Source organism: Protopterus annectens, chromosome 8.part0 (genome assembly GCF_019279795.1).
Source record: "Protopterus annectens isolate FY-2018-M chromosome 8.part0, PAN1.0, whole genome shotgun sequence".
In the NCBI taxonomy this organism is placed as follows: Eukaryota; Metazoa; Chordata; order Ceratodontiformes; family Protopteridae; genus Protopterus; species Protopterus annectens.
This window is the reverse complement of record NC_056741.1, coordinates 1,985,520,526-1,985,546,495: the sequence shown is the minus strand read 5'-3', so window position 1 is coordinate 1,985,546,495 and position 25,970 is coordinate 1,985,520,526. Positions and strand designations below refer to the sequence as shown.

General features: G+C 41.6%; 1 protein-coding gene across 1 annotated transcript in view; it reads left to right on the top strand.

The window, feature by feature from the left end:
* ZCCHC14 (zinc finger CCHC-type containing 14) overlaps positions 1 to 25,970 on the top strand; it is a 1,045,305-nt gene that overhangs the window by 838,366 nt on the left and 180,969 nt on the right. The window contains exon 5 of the mRNA XM_044081530.1: positions 12,832 to 12,941. Within this exon, the coding sequence (XP_043937465.1) occupies positions 12,832 to 12,941 (110 nt within the window). The remainder of the gene's footprint in view (positions 1 to 12,831; positions 12,942 to 25,970) is intronic.

Sequence of the window (25,970 nt, the reverse complement as noted above, 5' to 3'; positions counted from 1 at the left end):
GGGCGCTCAGCTAGCAGGCAGGTATAACCAAGGCCTTTGGAATGTCCGGCAACTTCACTTGCACATCAACCAGAAAGAAATAATGGCAGTGCAAAATGCTCTGACTTCTTCCAACCCCATCTCAGGCCAGGGTCCTCCTTACAGACAACACCACAGTAATGTGGTACATAAACAAGCAGGGGGGCACCCAGTCTTACCCCCCTGTGCAGGTTAGCCATGAGTTTGTGGCTTACAGCAACCTCCATGGGGCTCCACCTGATTGCCCAATACTTACCAGGGATCAACAACACACTGGCAGACCACCTAAGCAGAAACTTACTGGACCCCCACAAATGGCAGCTCCACAGAGAAATCTTTCTGCAAACCACCCAGGAGTGGGGGGACCCCAGAGGTGGACCTCTTTGCCTTGCAATTCAACCACCAGCTGCTCAAGTTTTGTACCAGGGAGAATCACCCCTGAGCATGGAAGGTGGATGCCTTGACCTTCCCCTGGAGCTCCCTCTTTGTGTACGCATACCCTCCTCTGCCCTTTATCCCCAAGGTTCAGATCAAAGTAAGAAAGGAGAGACCAAAGGCCATCCTCATTGCTCCAAATTGGCCCAGACAGCATTGGTACCTCTTACTATGCAGTCTAACCTTACAGCCCCCAAAGCTGCTTCCTCTAAGGTCAGACCTCTTGACCCAGGAGAGGGGGATGGTACTTCACCCAGACCTGCAGACTCTCAAACTTTCAGCATGGCTCATACACTAAAAACCAACAAGACGTCACTATTAAGCAAACAGGTCCTGGACATCATCACAGAGGCCAGAAGGCCATGTACAAGAAAATCTTATGCAGGAAAATGGAAATAATTCTGCCCCTGGAAACGATCAAAAGGGGGCAGTACCTCCCAACCTTCCATTTCTCTCATCCTGGATTACTTAGCAGAGTTGCTCAATAGTGGCCTCTCCTTCTCCTCTATTAAAATCCATGCCTTGGCCATCTCTGCTTATTATGATTCAGACCCACCCCTCTTCTCTCACCCTTTGATTAACAATTCCTCAGAGTTGCTTCTAATAGCAGGCCTTCCAGAAGACCTCCTACTCTTCCCTGGGACCTGAATTATGTGTTAGAGAAACTAACCTTACCTCCTTTCGAACCTGGCACTTCAACAGAATTGAAATACCTCTCCTGGAAGACTGCCTTCCTACTAGCTATCACCTCAGCCAGAAAGTTCTCTGGACTTCAAGCTCTCATGGCTGTTGAGCCCTTCGTAATTTTCCATACATACAGAGTCTCCCTGAGGACTAATCCTTCCTTTATGCCCAAGGTGGTGTCTGATGTGACCATTAACCAGGCCATACACCTTCCCACCTTCTTTACCAACCCTCAAAACAAGGGGGAAAGAATTTGACACTCACTAGACGTGCACAGACAACTCGGATACTATCTGGACCGCACTAAACCATTCAGAAAAACTGACCAGCTTCTTGTAAACTTTGCCCCAGGGGCAGAGGTGAAGCCCGTCTCCAAACAAACCATTTCCAAATGGATTTCACACTGTATCCATTTTTGTTACAGACTACATGGGAAACCCATCCCTAAGTCAATCCATACCCACTCCACTAGGGCAACCTCCACTTCCACTGCCTTCCTCAGAGGAGTACCTACCAGGGACATATTGGAAGCGGCCACCTGAACCTCTGTCCATACCTTTACAAAGCATTACCACCTACCTCTCTTTTCTAAGTCTAGGGCAGTGTTTTGTCTCTGCGGTTCTGCAGGGCCTCCTGACCCATACCTAGGATTCTACCTATCCTTCCACCCTTTACCTCAGCTTTGGGAATCCTCCCAAGGTGATGACTGCAACAGTGAAGCATGAAGAACATAGTACAGTTATGTGCACGTACCATAAATGTAGATGTTCGCATGTATTCACTGTTGCAGTCTTGGTTTCCCTCCCTCCATCCCCCTTTTTACATCTTCCCCTAGGGGGACACATCCTTCCCAAGGTTGCTCTTAGCCACCAGGACCGCTTCTCTCTTTTCTCTTGTGTTTCTCACAGGTTAGGGCAAGAAAAAACGATGTAATGACGTTGGCTGCCTTACTTTATAGTACTGACGACCTGATGTCAGACTACAGGCGACAGCAGCCGGTGCACAAAAAACATTGACTCTGGTATTCGGGCTGGCTGAGGGCTACCACAGCAGGGATAACCCACAGATGATGACTGCAACAGTGAATACACTCGAACATCTACATTTATGGTAAATGTACACAACTGTACTTTACTCTTCTTTTAGTAGAAGCAGCAATCCTAATCCAGTCAGGATCCTTAAAGTGGAAATGGTGTATATAGACTGAATAAAGTATAAAACTAGTGGCCCAAAATTGACTCTGTAAAATGTTCCAGGTTTGTTAATATTTAACATTTTCAGATGCCTTCTCAGCATCGCATGCAACTGACATTGTTTTTTAATCTTCCCATATTGTGCTATATGAAATTCCCTTGAGTAATAAAATAAATCCTGATTTTTCTTTTATTCCATATACTCCCTCTACTGTTACACAATATACCAACTTGTTCTTTTTTGCATTATGCTTATCAACATACGATAATCACAGTTGCTTATTGTTAAAGGCCACCAGTTATCCATTACAGATCTTTTTTTCTGCCACACAGACTTTAGTATCCGTTACTATTTTTCAGCATACACCATTAAGCACCAGTTATTTAAAACCTTCAAAATGTATGTTTTGGGGTAACAGCTTTAAAATAATAACCAACACCATCTATTTATATAATTATAGTTCCCAGTAAGTAGTAAAAGTATGTAAAATATAGTCCAGTTCTGGCAGCATGATAGGATCATTCATTTATTTTGCTGCTCTGCAGTAAAAGTATTTACAAGCCAGGAAATATTTTCTACTGTTTTGACTTTCCCCAAATACCATTGATGATTGATTGTGCATAGTTCAGTAATTCAGAAGCAGAAAGACAAACGGTACCATTATTGCCCTTTATATTAATTATTTTTATATTATCAAGATATTGAGTTTTCTAAAAAATGGGGAAACTTGTTAATTTTTTTCCACATTACAAATGTTTGACATTACACCATGATTTTAATTATTTCTTATCTAGCTTTGTAAATCTGCTTCTAGTATGCAAACAGCATCATTATTATCTAAAGAATTGATGAATGCAGAAATTAATAGCTTGCAATATAGAAAGTGTACATTTTTTTTCCTCGAATAACATAATCTGACTTGTACTTCTCTCTAAAAGCAATTCACAAATCTTGACATTTGGTATAAATTGCTGCATGGGACAGTGATCCATCTGTAATGAGTTAATAATGTGTATAAATTCCTGATCATTCAGACATGCTGCACTCAACCTGCTTTAGCCCCTTACCAAGAAGTATTCTAGCTACTGTATCCCCTACCATAGGTCAAATGGCAAAATGAGTGGTGTAAACTACAAGACAACTTTATCCATGGCTTTAATGCCTTTGGAAAATAAGAAATAATTTATTTCAGTTTTATAGTTCCCTCTTTTATATGCATATCTTTAATTTGGTATTAAGTACACCTCTCCTGTTTTCATAATGTCTCCAGCTTTTACATCCACTGAGCCAGAAGTACCTTTAAGTTACAGTTAATATCGTCCAGTGTTACTATTGCAGATGTAACCATTATAAGCAGTTTAAGATCCGAAAATACTTGTTTATCTCGTCAGTTAGTAGGTGCATTTAAAACAGTAAAAAAAAAACTGCAGGTCCAGAGAAAAAGCAGGCATTCAGCTTTACCTGCTAAGAAATCTAAACATTGAATGACAGTGTTCTTAAACAAAATAGCAGTAAATGAACATATATCTGTTTCAAATGACCATTCAGAGTTTCCATCTGTACAAGTTGGCAAGCATATAAATGAATGTCTGCAAGAGAAACATCTGCATTAACTGTTTTACATCACTCTAATGTAACTAAATATTTGATATGTAAAGGGAAACTACTTTTAAATTAGCCTTTTCCTTTTTTTAATGTTAAAGATGGATTTGTCCCTTTTAGGTGTTAATTTCCAGTTTCACACTTACCCATGTTTTAACACTAGCAACTTCTGCAGGAATCAAATACTGCTCTTCCTCTTCATCTTCCCCTTCATCTAATGAGAGTGATTCAGATTTGTTTTGTAAAGGAAGTGGGGCATCTTTCATAATCTGTAATTTATCACAGATCTGTATAGGTGCTTTCCTCTCATTTAGAGTAATGTTATTTTCCTTAAGCATCTACAAAATGGTACAATTGTTTTAATTTTCAACTACATTATGATCCACTACATCTTCTGAATGAGATGTTTCAACAGTAGGACAGTCTACCCAAGCATGCCCTTTTTCATTACATATTGCTTTTCATGGTGCCTCACCTCCCCACATGATGTGCGTTTTCATTTGGGCAGAGACTCCTACTTCATGATTAAAGTTATACGATTTTTGGTTGCTCAAAATGTTTAGTGGTATACTTACGATCTTTTAATTGCATTACACTAGGAACATGCACAATGCAATTCAAATAATTTTTCAAAACTGGTCAGAGTCCACTCTCCTGTCCAGAGTAAGTTGTATGTCATTCAGTACAGGCTGTGCATCCGTAATTTTTTGCACAAAAAGCAGAAAAATAAGATAATGTATTCTATTTCAGAAATATGCAGTTGTGTAGTGATTTTATGCTGTATCTGAAAGTTATTGGTGTGCACTGAATAAAGATGCCAAAGATGTTCTTGCAGTTTAATTTCTGCAGACTACTGAAAGCAATTTACCACTGCCTAAGTTTTAAAAGTTAATTCAGTGAAGTGCTTAAACAGCATCTCAGCATTTGTGCCTTTCATTTTTGTTAACTGTCCAAATAACAGGCTGCTCAGTCTCTGTTGATACAGGCACCAACTGCATGTGTTTTTACAGGCAGCCTCATCTTCATATTTGTATTAGTAAACTGAGCATCAGTAGCAGGGATAGACATCCCAGCAATTTTGTGAGATCTAGAAGAGGAAGTTTTGAGTAAGGAAGAGCATTTTGCTATAGCATCTCTCCAAGAAAGAGCTAAGTCATTCAATAGTTCTTGTTCCACGAACATGTTAACAAGAACTGAATCTTCAAGTTCATTGGCAGAAAAAGTTGTAATTTGTATAGATTTTCATCAGTGAAAATTCATCTGCATTTGCTACATTATCAGTCAGCTCAATATCTGTATCTGTATGATCTCTCCAGTCACCTCTACACTAGAATTGAGGTCACCGACAGTAGGAGAAAATGGTTTTCACAGTCAGAATTGCAGAACTAATACTGGAGTCTTTCTGCCATGCAGAAGTCCTTGCCCAGCTCAATTCCAGGAGTCTTTGCATCATCCCAAGCTGACAGACATCCAGAGTTTCACATCCAGGCATCAAAGTACAAGATGGGCATTCATCAGTGCCGTCTTCAGTTCTTTCTAGTTGTGCAGTCAGATGCACTACTCCTTGTTTCCAGTGCTCACAGTCAGTCAGTTGGCTTGTTTTTCCAGAGTCATCTCTAGTCTACATTCAGATAGGCACTCTGTTGGGAATGTTTTTCTTCTAATTAACATTTAAAAAGGTTAATAACTGCTTAAAGTTTGGGAAGCAAATCCCACATAAAGATTTCCATTGTTTTTGCTTTGGTCATCAGCACAACATTTCTAGTTTATAGTTTATTTCACCAGGTCTCAAGGGGAAGAGGGTGCAGGGTTCTCTTTGAGAACTGGTTCCAAGAAGAGTAGACACCTGGGGACCAATCTTGGCCTTGTCAAAGCTTGAACAAGTTCCTTCACATACCAAAATTCAGAATGCTAGCCTTGCAAAAACAACGTCCCATGATCTTCCAGTGACCATATACCTGAAAGATGCCTATCTTCATGTTCCCATAGCCAAGGAACACAGAAAGTATATTTGTTTTTTTGGCAGGAGGATTACAAAACTGGTTCTGTGCTTTGCTATTTGGCTTATCTACTGCTCCCAAAGTAGTCACCAAATGTCTGTGACTAGTTATAGCCCACTGGAGAGCTTTAGTTGTTAAAATCTACCCTTACCTGGAGGACTGCCTAATCCAGGGGGAAATCCAGCTGGTACTTCAAACAGCTCTGCAAATTACCATGGTTTACTTCCAGAAGGTAGGCCTCACCTTCAACCTATGTAAGTCTCAACTACAGTCACAGACAAGAATTCCCTTTCTTGGTGCACTGATAAGACTGTGTACAGTAAAAAGACTTTCCTACCCCAAGACAAGGTCTCCTATTTTACAAACTGTGTACATAACCTATTAGAAAAGCAGCAGACAATCACAGCAAGGGAATATGTAAGGGTGTTGGGGTCTATGTCATCCTGCATCTTAATGGGAACCTCTTGCAAACCTGCACATAAGGAAACTCCAGTGGTTCCTAAAAACAATGGAAACAACACTTAAAACCTTTGGAACTCCTGGTGGCTCTCCTTCCCTGTCCGAAAAATAAACTAATTTTGTGGAAAGAGAGCATTCTATAGAACCCAGGGGCAAGCTTCTGTCAACCAGGGACAAACAAAACTGTCAACTCAGACAGCTCAGACACAGCTTGAGGAGCACACTTAGGACAGAGGAAGGTGCAGGGAATTTGGACTCCAGAACAAAGGAAACTGGACATAAACACAAAAGAAATGCTGGCATTGTTTCTAGCTGTAAAAGCCTTCCAAAGCAACCAAGACCCCAGGAGCACCGCATATTTGGACAGACAACACCACAGTTATGTGGTACATAAACAAGGAGAACTCATTCATACAGGCTGTGTAGTTATCTGCTGAAGTACCAACTCTCAACCTCCTTCTCATCTGTCTGTCTGGCCTTCTGTGGCTGCAGGTTGGGGTGGGTACCTTAAACCTATCCTCATCCCCTCCCTCCTGTAATCCCCTACCTCTCCTAGTCCACAGTTATGTTGTCACAGGATTTAGACAACTGGGAGGGTGGTGCTGTCCTCGAGCATCAGACTTACTACCACAGCCTAGAAGGACCTGAAGATGGCACCAACGGATGCCTATCTTATACCCTGACTTACAGATGTTGGTCTTTGGATGTCAGTCAGCTGGGGATGATTCAAAGATTCTGGGAAGACAGCTGGTTGCAGGCTTCTACATGGCAGAAAGACCCAAGAATTAGTACTACAACACTTGTGTACTCAAACATCTACAATTATGGTAAGCGTAACACAACATACTTTTCCTTAGTGTCCTAACCAAATTTCCTCTAGTCAGTATGAATACCACCTTCGATCTCCCCTGAAAAGAGGCTACTGGCCTAGTAATACTGACTGGTCAGTAAAATGTAAATAAAAAGTAATAAATTAACTGCTACATTCATCACAACACTTACTGTTTCTTAACAAGAGTTACATGGAAGAACAGTAAATCTAATAGAGAAGTAGTACCTACTTACACATGAAAACCGATGGAGCAAGGGAAGGAGCAATGGGTATGGCTTTTTGTAAAGTCTTTGCCTCTTCCAGAGATGGCAACCATACGTTTTACTGACTGGTTTCGAAAGAGCTTCTGATAGCATAACACTCTTCCATTCAACCAGATGTTAACATCTGCTATCTCCTCATCAGCATGTCATTAATTGTCATTACCCAATAAAGGAACATTCTTGGTAAATTCAGAATTGGTGTGCTAGAAGATAAAACTTTTAAAAGTTTTTTTTGCTACAAGTTAACTAGAGAGTTGGTCTGAATCAGTTGGATACATTTTAAAAAAAATACAGCATTCAGGTTGGTCTAAAAGCATTTCCTTGCCAATAGTTACTGTAGCTTTTTTGGAGAGGTAGGGAGAGGTGTTCCTAGCCCAAAGTAGAAACAGTATAATTTTATTTACAATTTATGATCTTTTTTGTGTGTGTGCGTTTTAGTGGTCTGTGGCTGAAATTTACCCAACTGAATCAGAAAATATGTCTAGATAGTATGTGGTAAAAACAATTTTGTAGATAAATTTCTGCTTGTATTTGAATTTTGAATCTTTAGGCTGTCCGCCAGAACCTTCTCGTAGCCAGTTACATCTTGGTAGAGGCTAGTGCTTAGTGAATTGGCTCAGTCTCTGCCTACTGTTGTCAAACAAGGGGTCTATCAGCCTGTTTGTAGTCCTGAAGTTTTGCTGCTCTGTGTTTGTATCCTCAGCCAGCACTAAATGTAGTAACTTTTTCTATTTCTCCCATCAGAAATGGCCCTGTGGACTCCTGTACATCTTTTCTGCATTTTTTATTGCTCCCCATGTTTCTTCTGAAGGTCAAATAGTATAAATCCAGGGTAATTCTCAACTTCATATTGGCCCCAGCAACATTTCCCCCTGCTGTGGCCTCTTCTTTGGATAATCTTCTGTCCCTGGGGTCTTCCTGAATGTTGCTAATACTCTCATCTGTCAGATCTCACCTGGACCCTCACTATTTATTTTTAACTGTATGACCGCTCCAATTCCACTGACAACCAAGATAATATGTTGTTCTCTGGGAAGGGTGGTCCGTATTCTGACTTCTGCCCAGTGACCCAATACCTGGAATACTTACAAGAGAAAATTAATTTGTTTTACTTTTTTGAACAATAACCAGGCCTTGGGTCCATATACTTCCCCTGTTCCTGCTATTCTCACCCATTTGACACAGATATTTGTTCTGGTTTAAGTTAATTTTTCAGAGTTCATTTGGCATCCACATCCAATTTCCATCAGGTTGCTGACTTTTATCTGTGATTTTTTTGAGAGTTTTCAAGACCTTCTTGAAGGGCACACTTCTTTTGCTTTCTTCCCTCAAAAATATTCTTCCCCTCTTTGAGATCTCTACTTCATACTGGAAAAGTTAATATATCCACCATGTGAGCTATCAGCCTCAGCAGAACTGAAATGTATGTGTCAGAAAAGTTTATTTGTGGTAGCCATCACGTCACCAAACAAATTTCAAAATAGGCTTTGTATTAGCCCTCATTATCTGGTCTTTCAGAAAGACAAAGTGTTAAGAATAACAGTCATTCATTTATGCCTAAGGTAGCCATTGAAACCAACTTAAACTTGTGTATTAACTTGACAGTTTTATTTTCTCAGCTTATCCTAAGAGGAGAATATTTACTACATTGCAAAGATGTGCACAGACAACTTAGATTTCATCTTAGCAGAACAAAATCCTTCTGAAAAGTCTCCCAGCTTTGTTTGTCTTCAAATTAACTCAGTCGAAGGAGTTCTGTGATTGCATTATGTTTTGCTAGCTAAACTGTAATAAACCTTTGCTAGAGAGCCTAGAATTCGGACTACTGTAGCTTTAGTTGTCCCTCAGTCTGTGTTTAGAAGTATATCTGGATGATATCTGTACAGCAGCTGTGAAGGTATTACTGAATATTTCTGCAAAATAGCACAAGCTGATGTGATCTTCAGGTTCAGGTCTTCTTTAATTCAGTGCCACTGCCATTGAGGATGTCTTTTTATGAGGTGCAACTCAGAATGATAAACTTAGGACTCCGTCTTACAAGTGTTGAAGACAGAACTTCCCAGTACCACATATGAAATGTATGCATTTACTCTAATGATAGAATCTCATCTCCACCCCCACCCAACTCAGCTCAGACTCAGTGGGAACTAGAAGGTAGTAGTTTGTGATTGCAGTTATGTTGATGTATCCTTACCTTTGTTTATGATTGTTCTACCTCAGCTCAGGCTGAGATCTGGAATGGATTCATATTCGCACAGCTTATCTTTGTTTATGATTGTTCTACCTCAGCTCAGGCTGAGATCTGGAATGGATTCATATTCGCACAGCTTTGTGATTGAGGGTTCAGGTAGCCTGGATAAGCTTTGGATGCTGGGCTGTCTTAGTACTGCCAGCTTAAGTCCTACACAAACGATTAAGCTGGAATTGCCAATAAGGAGCTGTGATTACAGTAAGTACTTAACTTTCTTACACAGTGAAGTGGAGATTCTGGATCTCTGTTTGCTGTCCAAAATGAAATCATTACATTATGTTATGTTTTATGTACTAAAACTGTACAAACAAGATCTCAGAAATTGTACCTGTAATGTGCTGGCTGATTTTTGTATTGTATGTTGTACGTTGCTTTGTTTTTTTGTTTTTTTTAATTCTTATTCTAACCAAAGAAGTTCTATAAAATGCCTCCCGTTTATATATATATATATATATATATATATATATATATATATATATATATATAATGTGTGTGTGTGTGTAAAAACCATTTAAAAAAAATCATAAAAGTCACATGATTATTCAAAAAAATGTAAACATACAGAAACTGGTGTTTGTATTCAATACAAGGTAGTGAGCAAACAGAACTATTTCTATAGTGAAAACCAATAAATGCTGGCATCTAGTGATCGATCCTGTAAATAATGTACAGTTTCAAAGGACATAATTCAGAAGTAGTCCTTTAACCCTGGTGAAAACAATGCACCTAAAGTCCCCTAATATTCCATGCAGTATTCCATCCAAATGCTAAAAAAGCCTGCCTCTGCTTGGCTTCTGAGATGAAACAAGAGCAAATACATTCAGGGTGGTGTGCCAATAGGCATTAATTTACAACTGTTCCTTTTTAGATGGAAACAAAATCAGAAATATTAATTTAATCCAGGACAAAGTAATGCATTTAGGGTATAAATCTGTTGTTTCATTTTAGATGACAAATTCTGCCTGCCCATTGTATTATTCATCCCCTTCACTAACCTTTCTGGTCTTATAAACATTAATATTTCTCAGACTGTCTTACAGTATGGATGTTGTACAGGCTAGAATCAGATACTACTCCGTTTCTCCAGCTAATGGAACATGTACGAATTGAAGAAATTTGCTGATGTATATTTTAGATGTAAAACCTCTGTACACTATCATACCTCATTATATTGGTCTTGATGCATTGGAATACTGGTTAAACAAAATTAATATATACAGCCATGGTTTCAGTACCTTTTTGTTGTGCTTAAGTGAATATGCTCTAACTAAAATGTTTTTTTTTTATATACTATGAGGGTGACTTGTTTACAAGTGCAAGGAAAGCTATAGAGTCTTTATTTGCCCCAATATGTGCTGACTTTGTTCATGGGGCATTTAGAAGAACTATTGATTTATGATGAAACTCATAATTTTATTTTACAGTCCATGGACATAGCACAGATATTTGGACGACTGTACTTATTTGGAGATCAAATTCATAATTTTATTTTACAGTCCATGGACATAGCACAGATATTTGGACGACTGTACTTATTTGGAGATCAAATATTTCCAAGCTTTATGAATTTATCCAGTATCAAAATGAAATCAGATAGGACATTAGCATTAGAGGTGCAGGTGTTTTCTATATAAATTTAGATGCATTAATTACTAGGTAAATGGATGGCACTGTCAGCACTTCAGTGTTTAGGAAGCCCTTTCATAACAATTCCTTGCTTCAGAGTATTGTCACCTTAAGTTTGTCACTAAAAGTATACCAAGGTCACAGTTTTTAAGACTGAGAAGAATCTGTTCAGATGAGATGGACCACCTGTCCAAAGCTGATAAACTTTTGACAGATTTGCTCAGAGATGATATAATAAAGAATTTATTAAAATGTTAGAACCTCTGTTAGTAAGTTGGATGGAAAATCTTTACTATCCTATAAACAGACATGCAGAGGACTAATTCTGATTTATTATTAGTTGCTAACTGTGGAGGTAGTATTAACATGCTAGCTGTTGTTGTTGTTGTGTCTTTCGGCTTATCCCTGTTGCCACAGCAGAACTCCAGTCCGCTAATGTTTGGTAGTGGATTTTTACATACCGAGTTACCAGCCCTGATGCATAACCTTCAACAAAGGCACGCCCATTCACACATGCCTCCACACAGAAGACGTTCTAGCTGAGAATCAAACGGGACAACGTCTTGCTGTGAGGCGACAACGCTACCACAGCACCACTACCGCAGGTAGTATTAACATGCTAGTGAATGTCATAAATAGACATTGGGATATTTTATTAAGCTACTATGAAGTTGGGACATTAGTAAACAGTAATTGTAAATTTGCTTTCTGGAAAGGTAAAAATGTATTTGGTTATTTTGCCAAGTTTAAGAAGAAATGCATTTTATCAACTGCACAAAGAGATTTACATCATGTTATATTAGGAGGCATCTTCCCTTATGGTAGCTGCTCCTTGTGTAAGTTTCTGATTAAAAATAACTTCTCAGAGAAGTGTGGGTGGGGTGTAAAGATCATCATGCAGCAGGAGATAGGAAGTTTTCTAGAATTCTCTTAACAATCCCTGTGTTAGCCATAAAGCATGTGCAGTGCATGTCTCAGAAATTTTTGTGTTTGTTTGCCCTCGCCTACCCAAACAAAAATGGGTTCACAACGTAGAAGGCTTACCCTTCTATGTCTCCCTAGGACTTTGACACTTTCCATACTAGAGCTCTTTTTGCAAGACTGCGCCTACAGTATTTCCCTGGGAGGGGTAAGCTTGTGTTGGTCTCTGAATTCCATCCCTCCTCAGCCAGTTCTTTTAGCTTTCAGGCCATTATTTAACCCTATGTCATCAAGGATGCTAGCCAAAAGAAAACCTCTGTACCAAAAGAGCAAGCCTGATGTAATCTTGAAAGACTGTGTGTTGCCTCCAATTTTTGCTCCTGTGCCACTAGTAAACTAAAGCTGGGTGGTCTTTGTGCCATCCATCCTCTGAGGTCTGATTGGATCACTGTCCTTATGTGCTGCAAAAGTATTCACTGCAGGTTTAGATAGTCAGCCCTGGTCCTCATGCAAAGCTTGTAACCATTTGTTTCACTTTTTTAATAGCTTTCAAAGGTTTTCCCAGAAGATGCTGAAAAATTCATTCCTCACCTAGCTGGTGCAAATTCCAGTTTCCTGCAGGAGAGAAACATTGATGACCTGGAAATGGATCTTAGGTATGTTTACAGAATTCTTTTAACTCAGTATGAGTGACACTGTTGACCACACTGGATTTAAGCATTTGTTAAGGTGAAAGAAAACACTTCTGTAATTAATTCTGCACTGATGTTGTTGTTGTTTGTCTTTCGGCTTTTCCTGGTTAGAGGTCGCCACAGCGGAACACCGGTCCGCTAATGATTGGCAGTAGATTTTCAGGAACACCGAGCTGCCAGCTCGACGTTCAACCTTCAACGAAGGCATGCCCATTTGCGCATGTCTTTCGAAAGCCCACCCAACTGCAGGGAGGACATGCAGACTCCACACAGAAGGCACTCCCCACACTCCAGCTGAGAATCGAACGGGAGAACCTCTTGCTGTGAGGCAACAACGCTACCGCTGCACCACCGCCGATATATTTTTTAAATTAATGTTATACATGTTTTAACCATTATAACTAATAGTGTAGTACACAATATAAGCTACAAATGTTCACAAATCTGCATTCATCCTGCCAATCACCATTGTCAACGTTCACGATTACATTGTAGAAAAACAGGCTACATTCTGTTTCACTAGGATAAAAAAGCAGTTGTAACCTGACTACAAGCTTTACATAAGTGAAATAATACAATTTCTAGTTTTATATGTTTTTTTTTCTTTTATCTCTACTCAGACTATCCCAACACACTTAATACATTAATACCTTTACATTCTCACACAAGCACTCAATCTAAAAACTGCTAATAATGTAACAATAAACCTCCATATAGCTACATCTAACACAGTTGACCCGTTAATCCTAAAATGTCCAGCAATAAAACAAACATCTAAAGTTAAACAAGCCAGATGATGTCAAAGCGTACTGCAGAAATCTAAATGCTAGTATACTTCTAAAATGTGGTGACATTCACCCTAAACTAGAACCTGCCGTACATAATGTTAACTTTAGCAGTCCTTTTGCACCTTTGTGGAGCAGCCCTTCACGATTAAAACTGGCATATAAATGATATATAAATATTGGGAGGCAATCAAATAACAGACCTGCATGTCTGGATCCCTCCCTATACCACTAACAAAATTGCAGTAACAAAACTCTGGCTTAAATCACTCACCAAAGATAAAGAAATATTGCCTCCTGGCTACAGCATTGTCCATAAGAATTGTAGATCAATATGTGTGTACAGCTTTAAGAAGCTTTCTAGGGGCTTGCACAAGTGTATAAATACTGAGTATGTGTGAACCTGACTGCCATTTTGTAGTAAGCTGTTGAGATGTAAGCATGTATGTGTGTGTGTAGTCTGTCAGTTAATCAGTTCATTTATATTTTGTAATGCTGCCATCCATCCTGATGTGTTTCTGTGTAATAAAGCATATAAATGAGATACCCCACCTGTCCCTCATCTATAGACCCTCTAGAGAGGGCCGAGTGACATGGTGCCAGAATGGGATCCAAATTCCTCAGTTCGAGACCGAGAGGCGCTCCAGTTAAGACTGGAGGAATGTAAATGAGTGAGTCATCCCTACTGCACGTATAACTCACAAAAAAGGTCAGAAACGAATTTCAGGTATTAAAACTTGCTCAAGTTATTTCCTATTTGTAAAATATGAAATGAGGCATTCAGAATGCTCTAAACCAATTTCTAAGTAACAGAAATATTCAAAATCACGACGTATTAATAGAAATATTCGAAATAACTACTGAAAATGTTTGAAATAAAGTCCAAATCGCATAAAACTAATAAAATAAGGGGAACGACAGCATGTTTTGCTAAGCACCACTTTTTCACATTAATCAAAGCTATTCGAGTTGTCTGAAGTGTATGAAGTGTTCGCATGTTTGTGCAGTATTACAACACAGTTATTTTGCAAAATACAGCCATTTCAAAGCATATTTCTCAAAGTACAGTATTTCGAAGAGAGTTTTTTTTATACATTTGAATGTTATTACAGGCACACATAGCAGCGTGTTGTTATATAATTACAAGGGCCATATTTTTCAGTGTGTTTGTGCATAATGTGTTGGCCTGGCAGACAGATTTCGAAAACCTGGTCCACTTGTGTTTGACAATAATATTGCAGTGAACTGGAGAGTGTTTGAGCAAGAGTACGATATTTTTATACAGGCTGCATTTTCTGATAAAGATGACCATACAAAGGCATTATTCTTCTTAATTTAACTGGGTCAGAAGCCATAGAAGGGGAGCATTCATTTGTGTATGCACCCACTGTCTTTGCAGGAGAAGGGGAAAAGCATCATATAGTTGTACCATCTGAGTCAAGGGAGGACCCCAAGTGCTTAAAACTTAAATTTAGAGAAATGTGTAACCCCCAAACGAATGTTAAAATGGAAAGGCACTTATTTTATACAAGGGATCAAAAGCCTGGTGAAACTTTTGCAGCATATATAACTGATTTGAGAAACAAGGCAGATTTGGAGATTTAAGGAATGATTGATAAAAGACAGACTTGTGTGCGGTATTAAAGATGATGCTGTGAGAAAGGTTTTGCATCATGACACTGATTTAACTTTGAATAAGGTCATTGAGGTTTGTCAGATATTTGAGCTTACAGAAAAGTACACAAATATGCTTACAACTGAGAGATGCATGCTTCCAGTAACTTCTAAAGCCAATGTTGATAGTATGCAGCACATGATTAAAAGAAACAGGCAAGCACATGGCAGCAACTGTAAACCCTGCAACAGTCACTGAGAAACCACACAGCTTTCTAGCAAATTCCAGAATGCGCACAATCTCAGTGAAGCATGAGTGAGTTGCAAACTCAAAGAATGGGCCCCCACCCAGTTTCATTGCCAACTGTCGTAGGTGTGGTGGAAGTCATTAGCCGAAAAGGGAAAAATGTTTCTCTTTTGGTCAGCAATGTCCCAGATGTAATAAGTGGAATCATTTCAAAAGGTTTTGTAAATCAAAAGGGACATATTCTTTTATTAAAAGGTAACATTCAAAGAAACAAGTTGATAAATTAGAAAGCCACGACCCTACTTTTTATGTTAATGGTGTGTCAGTGCTTCATGAAACAGTCAGTGCAGTAGATTTATGGGCAAAGAATGAAGTGTTTGTACTGTTCAGATAAATGGAAAACCCATAGAGCTCAAAGATGACACAGGTTCAGAGAGCAATGTTATGTCTGCAGAAACATTTGCTAGATAGAGTATGTGCTGGTGGGAAGCTTGATTTGGCAAGGTGTGTGAAGCTTGTTGCTTATGGTGGTGAAGAGATTCAAACTGAAGCTCAGTAGTACTTTCACGTTGCTGTGCTAGGAGAAGCTACAACTGATTTTATGTGATCCAAAGGCACATCCAGTCATTATTAGGGCTCAGAGTTTGTTTGAAAATGGGACTGCTTTCATTTAATAAGGAAATCCATCATGTCAGCTTAAAAGACCACTGTTCTAATTTCACCCAGTCTGTTTTCTTTACCTATGCTGATCTTTTCGAAGACAAATCAGGCAAGCTTCCAGTTGTGTACTTCATGAAGTTAGACCCAGATGTCAGCCCAGTTGTCAGGCCAGGCCGGAAGTTCCAGTAGCTGTGCAGAACAGAGTCAAAGCCGGCCTAGACAAAATGTTGCAGCAAGGTGTAATTTATCCAGTTGAAGAACCAGCTGAATGGGCATCTTCCATGGTGGTAGCTCATAAGAAAAGCTCAGATGATATCAGAATATGTATTGATCCACGAGATTTGAACAAAACACTGAAAAGACCTCATTATCCAGTGTGTACCTTCAAAGAGGTTGCAGGACTGATGCTAAATGCCACTGTTTTTCTGTCTTAGATGCAAAGAGTTCATTTTGGCAGATTTTGCTTGACAAGAAATCCTCATTGCTCACTGCATTCAGTGCTCCTTTTGGCAGGTACAGATTTTTGAAAATGCCATTTGGGATAAATTCTGCCGGTGAAGTCTTTCAATGTGCAATGGAGCAAATTTTTTCTGGGTATCTCTATGCTATTATAGTGGATGATCTTTTAGTAGGAGGTATTGGTGAAGCTGTGCATAACAGAAACCTCAAGAACGTTCTGGAAAGAGCATGTCATGTCAGTCTTAAGCTTAATCCTGAGAAGTGCAAGTTCAAGTTACAAGAAGTTACATGTGTTGGTCATCTGTTTACCTGTTCAGGCTTACGACCAGACCCTTCCAAGCAAACACCTATTCTTGAGATGCTGCTCCAGACAATGTTCAAGCCCTTTACCCTTTTCTTGGCATGGTTAACTATCTAGGCAGATTCATTCCAGGCTTAAGCTAACTAACAGCACCGCTTAGAGAGTTGACAAGTAAAGAGGTATCCTGGTCATGATTGGAACAGCACCAGAAAGCATTTGATGTCCTGAAAGAGAGAATTGCCAGTCCACCAATTCTCAGATATTATGATGTTCACAAACCAGTTACTCTTTCCTGTGATGCTTCGAAATTTGATCTTGGTGCAGTCATTCTTCAAGAGGGTCAGCCTGTTGCCTGTGCATCCAAATCTCTAACCGAAACTGAAATGCAGTATGCTCAGATACGAAAAGAATTCTTGGCAATTGCGTTCGCTTGTTCGAAGTTCCATGATTGTATTTATGGTAGACCTATCCAGACTGAAACAGATCACCAACCTCTAGTTACTGTTTTGAGACAGCCTAGGCATAGAGCTCCGGCCAGATTGTAACATATGATGTTGAGATTGCAGAAGTATAGTTTCAATCTTGTCTACACAAAAGGCAAACTTTGTCTTGCTGATACTTTATCCAGTTCACCCAGAAATACCACTGAACAGCATGAAAATGAGCAACTTGATTTTGAAGTCATGGAAGTGAGAAATTTTTCTTCTTCACATCTTGAAGTGCTTAGAAATCACACAGCGTCCGATCCTGTTTTACAGAAGCTAAACCATTTTATCAGTCAAGATGGCCATCAAATCAGTCTAGTTTACCTCTAAAAGTGCAACCTTATTTTCCTTACAGAGATGAGATTTTGTCTGACAATGGTATTGTTATGAAAGGTTCAAAAGTGATTGTTCCAAAATCCTTGCAACAAGAGTATATCACTGTCTTGCATCTTGGTCACCTAGGAAACGATTCTACCAAAAGAAGGGCAAGAGGACTAGTATTTCAGCCTTCTATGTCACAAGACATTGATTGACTACTTTCATGTTGTTCTTTATGCAATAGTACAAAGCCACGTCAACAGAAGGAACTACTTCAGCTAAACCAGATTCCTGAACTACCTTGGTCGACAGTAGCCACTGACATTTTCGAATGGAATGGTCAACATTACTTGGTGTTAGTAGACTCTTATTTTAATTGGTTTGCGATTGGCCTACTTCCTAATCTAGCATCCAGTACTGTCATTACTAAGATGAAGCGTCATTTTACATGGTAGCCCGTACAAAGTTATTTCTGACAATGATACACAGTTTACTAGCCAGCAATTTAAGATTCGCCGAAGAGTGGGACTTTATCCATTTTACGAGTAGTCCTGAGTACCCAGTCAAATGGTTTGGCAGAACATGCAGTTCAAAGTGCGAAACAGTTGCTAGAGAAGTTGAAACGAGACAGTAGTGATGGTTTCCCTAGTCTCAGAAATATTCCTCGTGATAAACATCTTGGTTCACCTGCCCAGAGACTTCTGTCTAGACAAACTAGAACCACATTACCAGTCAGCAGTAGTTTATTTGTTCCAAGTGCTAAGAATAACAGATCTGTGAAAGCCCATTTGTTAAAGAAACACCTATTCCAGAAGTCTTATTACGATTGATCCAGCAAACTGCTCAATCCATTATGCGAAGAAGAGAGTGAGAATGCAAATGTGCAAAGGTTATGATCGGATTGGAGTCGTGAAAAGTGCATGTCCAGAGCCGAGATCTTACATTGTGGAATCACAAGGAGTAGAGTTTAGGTGGAATTTGATGCAGGTGTCTGAGCCTGTACCACAGCACCTAGCTTGCGAGAAAGATTCTCTATCCCAGAATGAGTTGTCCAGCGTTTCAGTTCAGGAGGACATTCCAGTAAATATCCCTGTTCCTGAGATGAATCCTGAAATTCCTGATACGAGTTGTTCACTGAAGACTTTCACTGTTACTAAACCCAGTTCTGATTACCATATTACTAGATCAGGTCGCATTTCTAGACCATGTTACAGATACACGGCAACTTGGACAAGAACATTGTGTTTGTTTCTAATGTCTATATTATTGCATGTCTTATTCCAATGTGATTTCATTGAGGGCAATCTGTTTAAGAGGGAGGATGTAGATCAATATGTGTGTACAGCTTTAAGAAGCTTTCTAGGGGCTTGCAAAAGGGTATAAATACTGAGCAGTTTGTTTATATTTTGTAATGCTGCTATCCATCCTGATGTGTTTCTGTGTAATAAAGCATATAAATGAACTACCTTGCCTGTATGTCCTCTATACTAGAGAGGGACAAGTGACAAGAATCATGTTAGTAAAAGAGTGGATGGTGTGGCATTTTTTATTTTCAGAGCTTTTAACCTTGCTGTACTCCCCACACACGAAAGCCAAACTTTGATAATGTTGAACTCCTATTAATTACACTTAAAATTAGCTCACAAAAGTCAGTACATATAGCAACCTCTTAGTGCAGACAAGTGAGCCTTTAAAGATATATTATCTTGACTAACTATAAATATCTATCTTGGAATAATAATCATAGGTGATCTAAATATTGAATGTTAAGTTGTCAATCTCGCCTTCTTTCTTGCTTGATGGGTTCGGAGCCGATCCCTCGGCTCCGACTCGGCACTTGCTAAGCTCGAGAGTCACTTTTACCAGCTCGAGGCAGCCCCATATCCCATGATGCAAGGCGGTAAGTACCCAGATCTCGTTTGCCGCTTCGCTTATGAGGTCCTCCTTTTACCAGCTCCTGGTAAGTGATTCACTTTATTAATATTAAAGCCCCTTTTTGTTAAAAAAAACTTTTATTGTTATAGTTAATTATTTAGATTTCCTGACAGAAAATCCCTGTCTCTTTTAATATTTTTTAGTCAAACTTTACCCATCCCATCCCCTCCCTGTTAGGGTGTGTGTGTGTTTGTTTTTAGGAATACCTTTTTGGTATTTTCTTTAATTTAAATTTTTGACTGGTGTGTGTGTGTGTTTTTTGTGAAGCACCATGTCAAAGGAGAGGGTCTCAGGTTTTAAGAAGTGTGACTCGTGCTGTCAGAAGATGTCTCTGACAGACGGTCACACTTCTTGCCTGTATTGCCTGGGGCCTCTTCACCTGCAGGACTCCTGTGCTATTTGTCATTCCTTCAGCCAGAGAGTCCTGCAGGAAAGCATAACAAGCTGATACTTAGGGGCCTTCTTAAGCCGGAGGGCTCTCCGGCTAAGTCGGCTCCATCAAAATCAGCTAAATCTGCCAAGGCCCAGGCTTCTGTGTCTAAGCCTGCGGCCTCGGCTCCGACTCGTTCTGAGTCGAGATCGGCTCCGGCTGGAGCCAATTCTGGCTTAACAAAGCCTTCGGCACCGATGGCTATCGGTGCCGAATCTGCATCGACCACTTCGGTGTCGGCTCCGATCGGTTCCGACCCCCATGTGGCAGAGGCATCGGTGTCGGCTCCGATCGGCTCCGACACCGTTACTTTGGTGGCTGTATCGGCTCCGGCTGGAGCCGATACATCGAGGCTTCCTGTCGGCTCCGAGAAGTCGGCTCCGACAGGATCTATAGTATCGGTTCCGATGGCTCATTCCAGGAAGAGGTCGAGGTCTCCTTCCTTGGAGCCGATACTTTCGGCTCCGGCTTCACCTATTCTTTCGGAACGGAGCCATCGGAGCCGATCTTCAAGGTCATCCAGACTGTCAGATCATGACCTAGAGAGAGTGGTCAGTAGATTACTTAAGTCACAGGTACTGGCCCAAATGTTACATAGTCCGTCTCAACAGGCGACTGTTGGTCCACACCCGTTACAGTTCCTCCTTCAACTCTACCCCAGAGCTTGGAGTTGGAGTCTTCGAATGGTTACTGCTACGGCTGGAGGACGGATACCCCTTCTGTTCCTTCAGCCTCTACTCTTATCTCCTCTTGAGACCTTCCTTAGAGGGATTCGTGGTCGGGCTTCCATGGTCTCCTCCGAGGGGGTGAGTGGCATTGGACCCTTGTCCGAACCCGCTCTTCCCCTTGGAGCCTCGGCCTTGGTGAGCTCGGCTCCGACATCTGCCTCGGAGACTTCCCTTTCGGTGGTCCCTGGTGTTCCTAGCTCTTCGAACGGGTTCTCTCGGACCTGCCTGGGAGGGCAGCATTCGAGGTGATGAAGAGTGTGCTGGCCACTGGTATCAGTCAGCAGTCTGTTCCCGTAGCTCCTCCCTCTATAGTACCTGTTGACATCTCTGCCACTTCTCTTGGTACAGGACCCAGAGATCCTCCGCCTCAGGTTTCCCCATTGGGAATTTCCCCTCTTCCGAGGAAGCTCCTGATGTTCCGGGAGATCCGCCTAGGAAGAGGACTTGTAAGAGGAAGCATGTAGACTCCCGCGAGTCTGTCACTTGGATACTGACTTTGATGAGTCAGAGGGATCCCCTAGATCCCCTCTGAGGATGTCTCCTTCTCAGACATCCTAGAACTCCTTAAACAGAGGGAAACTGGCCCACCAACAATCCCTCTGAGGATGAGTCAGTATACCTAGAGGCGTTTGGATCTCGGCCCTCCACCTCCTGGGTGTCTCCGCCTTCGACCCCTTATGCAGGTTATTGCACGAAAGGCGTGGGCAGCTCCTGACTCTGTAGAGCCAGTCCCTAGGAGGCCTTCAACATTTATCACTGCCGCGTGTGACCAGCAATTCCTCACTAAGGGTGTCCCCGCTGATGCCATGGTGGTGGCTGCGGCCACCAAAAAGGAACTTGCAGATCCTTCCGTGCCCGTCCATCCTCCTAATAAGGACTCTAGGACCATGGATAGGTGCAGTGGCGGATGTTTTCCTCAGCGACCTTTGCTATGCGTTCGCTGAATTACCTATGTCACTTCACCAGACTCCAGAGGGATATCCTTAAGGAGCTGGGTGAAGTAGTTCAGGATCCTACAGCTGCAGGGGCTCAAGAAAAAATTGCTTCGCAGCTAGGAACCCTCAATTCCATTGCAAACTCCTCCATGCGGCTAATATCTTATGCTGCGGATGGAGCGAGTAGAGCCACAGGTACAGGTGTGGCTCTTAGACGCCAAGCCTGGATGCGGCTATGTGATTTTGCGGATCCTTCACAAATTCTCCCTTTGATGGGTCAGCTTTGTTTGGCCCTCAGGTGAAGGAAACCTTGACCAGGTGCGAACAGGACGGCAAGACTCTTTCTGCTGTTGGAGTCCGTTTTTCCACCCCTTCTAGACCTTATCCCAAAGGACAGAAAGGTGGGAAAATGTGGTTCCGTAAATCCCAAGGAGTCACGCCGGATTCACGTGGTCAGTTTACCCCTAGAGGCAGAGGGGGTAACAACAACAGACGCCGCTCTAGAGACAGAGGGGGTCCGAAAAACCAGGGAAACAGAGAGCCTCTCTCTGACAAGCCCTTTCAGCATCCCTGAGATGTTGCCCGGCTGTCCCTCCTTGGAGGCAGTCGGGAAGATTATCACTGTACCCAGAAGCCTGGCATTCCCTCACTCAAGACAGATGGGTACAGTCGATCATATCCAAGGGTTACATAATTCCTTTCGAGGAAAGTCCCTTCCCATCAAATTCCCTTCCAGATGTACCACCGGTCTAAGGGAAATTGCAGAGTTAGAAGTCTCAAAACTACTGCAAAAAGAGCCATTCAGCCAGTTACAATAGACCATTCAGAGCCGGAATCTACTCAAGGTTCTTTTGGTCCCCAAAAGACGGGAGACTGGAGACCAATATTGGATCTCAGCAGACTCAACAAGTCTGTCAGGAAGACAAGATTCCGAATGGTCACTCTTCAGTCAGTTCTGCCCTTCTTACAGAAGGACAACTGGATGTGCTCAATAGATCTTCAGGATGCGTACTATCACATCAAAATTCACAGACGCTCCAGGAGATTTCTCCGCGTTCGGCTGGGGTCCAGTCATTTCCAGTTCAGAGCCCTGCCCTTTGGTCTCACTACAGCCCCCAGAGTGTTCACCAAATGCATGGCAGTGGTCACGGCTCACCTGAGACGTCAAGGATTCCAGGTGTTTCCGTATCTCGACGACTGGCTCCTGTCAGCCACCACCAGGCATCAGCTTATACAAGCCAGGGATTACACAATAAACCTTTGTTCTCATTTGGGCATCTCAATCAACTTGAAAAGTCATCCTTATCGCCCTGCCAGTCTATTACCTTCATAGGCGCAAACTTAAACACTGTTCGGATGTCAGCTACCCTTACAGATCAAAGAGTTTCAGACATTCAGAGTCATGTCAGGATCATTCTGGCCAACAAGAAAGTACAGGCCAGAATGGTTCTAAAGGTATTAGGTCTCATGGCTGCGGCCATTACTCTTCTTCCCCTGGCTCGATTCTACATGCGCCTTCTTCAGTGGATGCTGTTCACACAATGGTCATACCAGCAACTTCCAATGCGCCACCAGATTCTGGTGACACAGACATGCAAAGAGCATCTTGCTTGGTGGATCACATCTCCTCAGGTTCACCAAGGCAGGTACTTTGTACCCCATCCCCGATACCCACTGTCACCACGGATGCCTCCCTGATCGGGTGGGGGGGTCATTATCAGGGCAGGATGGTTCATGGGACGTGGCAGCCGTTCGAGTACCATCTGCACATAAATGTCCTGGAGATGAGAGCAGTGCTTTTAACGTTGCAAGCCCTCAACGACTTTCTTCCCGTAGGGACAATTGCAGTCCACACAGACAACATGTCTGTAGTTTGGTATATCAACAAACAGGGCGGAACCAAGTCCTACCCCTTGTGTCGAGAAGCGCTCAGACTATGGCAATGGGCGATCTCCTCTCATCGGTTTCTGGTAGCAATGCATATCCCTGGGAAAACCAACATTGTAGCGGACAGATTGAGCAGAGCTATTCTTATGCCTCACGAGTGGTCTCTCAAGCAATCTATAGCGGAAGAGATTTTTCTGGAATGGGGTCGTCCATGTTGCGATCTTTTTGCTACTCCCCAAAACAGCAAATGTCCAGACTTCTTCAGCCTCTTCCCTCTATCAGGCCATCCCCCCAGAGACGCTCTGACCCAGGATTGGCCCCAGGGACTTCTTTATGCCTTCCCTCCATTTCCTCTCATCCCTCAGGTTATCCAGAAAGCTACCGTTTTGAGAGCCAAATTGATTCTCATTGCCCCTTACTGGCCTCGACAGGTTTGGTTCTCGTTCCTCCATCATCACCTTTTGGTGCAGCCGTGGCATCTGGACCCAGTGCCAGATCTTCTGATACACCAATCGGGTCAGCTGCACCGGTCAATCCCTTCTCTCAACCTCACAGCATGGTTGCTCCACTTCCTTCCTTAGCCAGGCTTCCTTTGATCTCTAACCCAGTTAGAGACATCATAGTAACCGCTAAAATCCTCTACCAGGAGGATTTATACAAGCAAATGGAAACGTTTCTCTTATTGGGCTAAGGCCAAGAATATCGATCCTTTTACTGCCCCTGTTCAGGCAGTCCTGGACTTCTTAGCAGAGATTTTTCATGCAGGCTCCTCTTCTTCCACAGTCAGAGTTCAATTGGCTGCTATTTCCAATTTTCATGTCGGGATAGCAGATCATAATATTATGTCCCATAGGCTCTGCAGGGCCTTCTTGAAAGGAATTTTCCTACTAAAGCCTCCAATCAGGAATCCTCCTCCTCAGTGGGATCTAAATTTAGTGCTGACATCTTTGATTCTTCCCCCCTTCGAGCCAGCTGCTTCTTGTTCCCTGAAATATCTTTCTTGGAAAACTTTATTCCTAATGGCTATTACATCGGCCAGGAGGGTGTCTGAACTTCATGCTCTTTCGGTTCGACCCCCCTATTTGGTTTTTCACAAAGACAGAGTATCTTTGAGAACTAACCCAACCTTTTTGCCTAAGGTCGCTTCAAAGAACAATTTGAATCAATCTATTGATCTTCCTGTATTTTTCCCTAACTATTCAGATAGAGCTGAACAAAAGCTACATTATCTTGATGTCCACCGTCAACTTAGATATTATTTGGACAGAACAAAAAAATTTAGAAAATCTGATCAACTTTTTGTTTCCTATGCGGATAATAAAAAAGGCCTTCCTGTTTCTAAAGTGACTTTGTCTAGATGGCTTTCTTCGGTCATCTCTGAAATTTATCTGCTCAGGGGAAAACAGCTGTGCTCAAAACCTAAAGCACATTCAACTAGGAGCTTAGCTACTTCTACAGCTTTTCAAGCTAGACTTCCTTTAGACACTATTTGTGCAGCGACCACTTGGCCCACTCCTCACACTTTTGTTTCCCATTACAAATTGGACTTGGCCTCCAGGGACAGAGCCAGTTTTGGCTCTACAGTCCTCAAGAGTTTGTTCCATTGAGCCACCCAGGATAGAGGTGCTAGGACGGTCCCATCAAGCAAGAATGAAGGCGAGATTGATAACTTAACATTAAGAAGTTATGTACCTACCATAACGTTCCATGTTAGTTGTCTTCTCGCCTTCTTTCTTGACCCTCCCTCCTTCCCCTGGCCTGGACAGACCTTCTTATAAGAAACTGTTATGCTGAAGACCATTCAGACCTGGTCCTTCTTCCATCTGTAGTTTTCTTTTTTCCTTTGGGAAGTATTTTATGCTTGGTGCTATTGCCCTTTGTCATCAAACGAGATCTGGGTACTTACCGCCTTGCATCATGGGATATGGGGCTGCCTCGAGCTGGTAAAAGTGACTCTCGAGCTTAGCAAGTGCCGAGTCGGAGCCGAGGGATCGGCTCCGAACCCATCAAGCAAGAAAGAAGGCGAGAGAAGACAACTAACATGGAACGTTATGGTAGGTACATAACTTCTTATTTGCTTAAGTATACTCCTAAAACTGTTAACCACACTATGAGTCTATATGGATTAACACAGCTCATACATATGACCTCAAGAACAAGTAGTTATTGGAGAGGAGTATTTTGAATGGGATACTGACATCAGATCCTA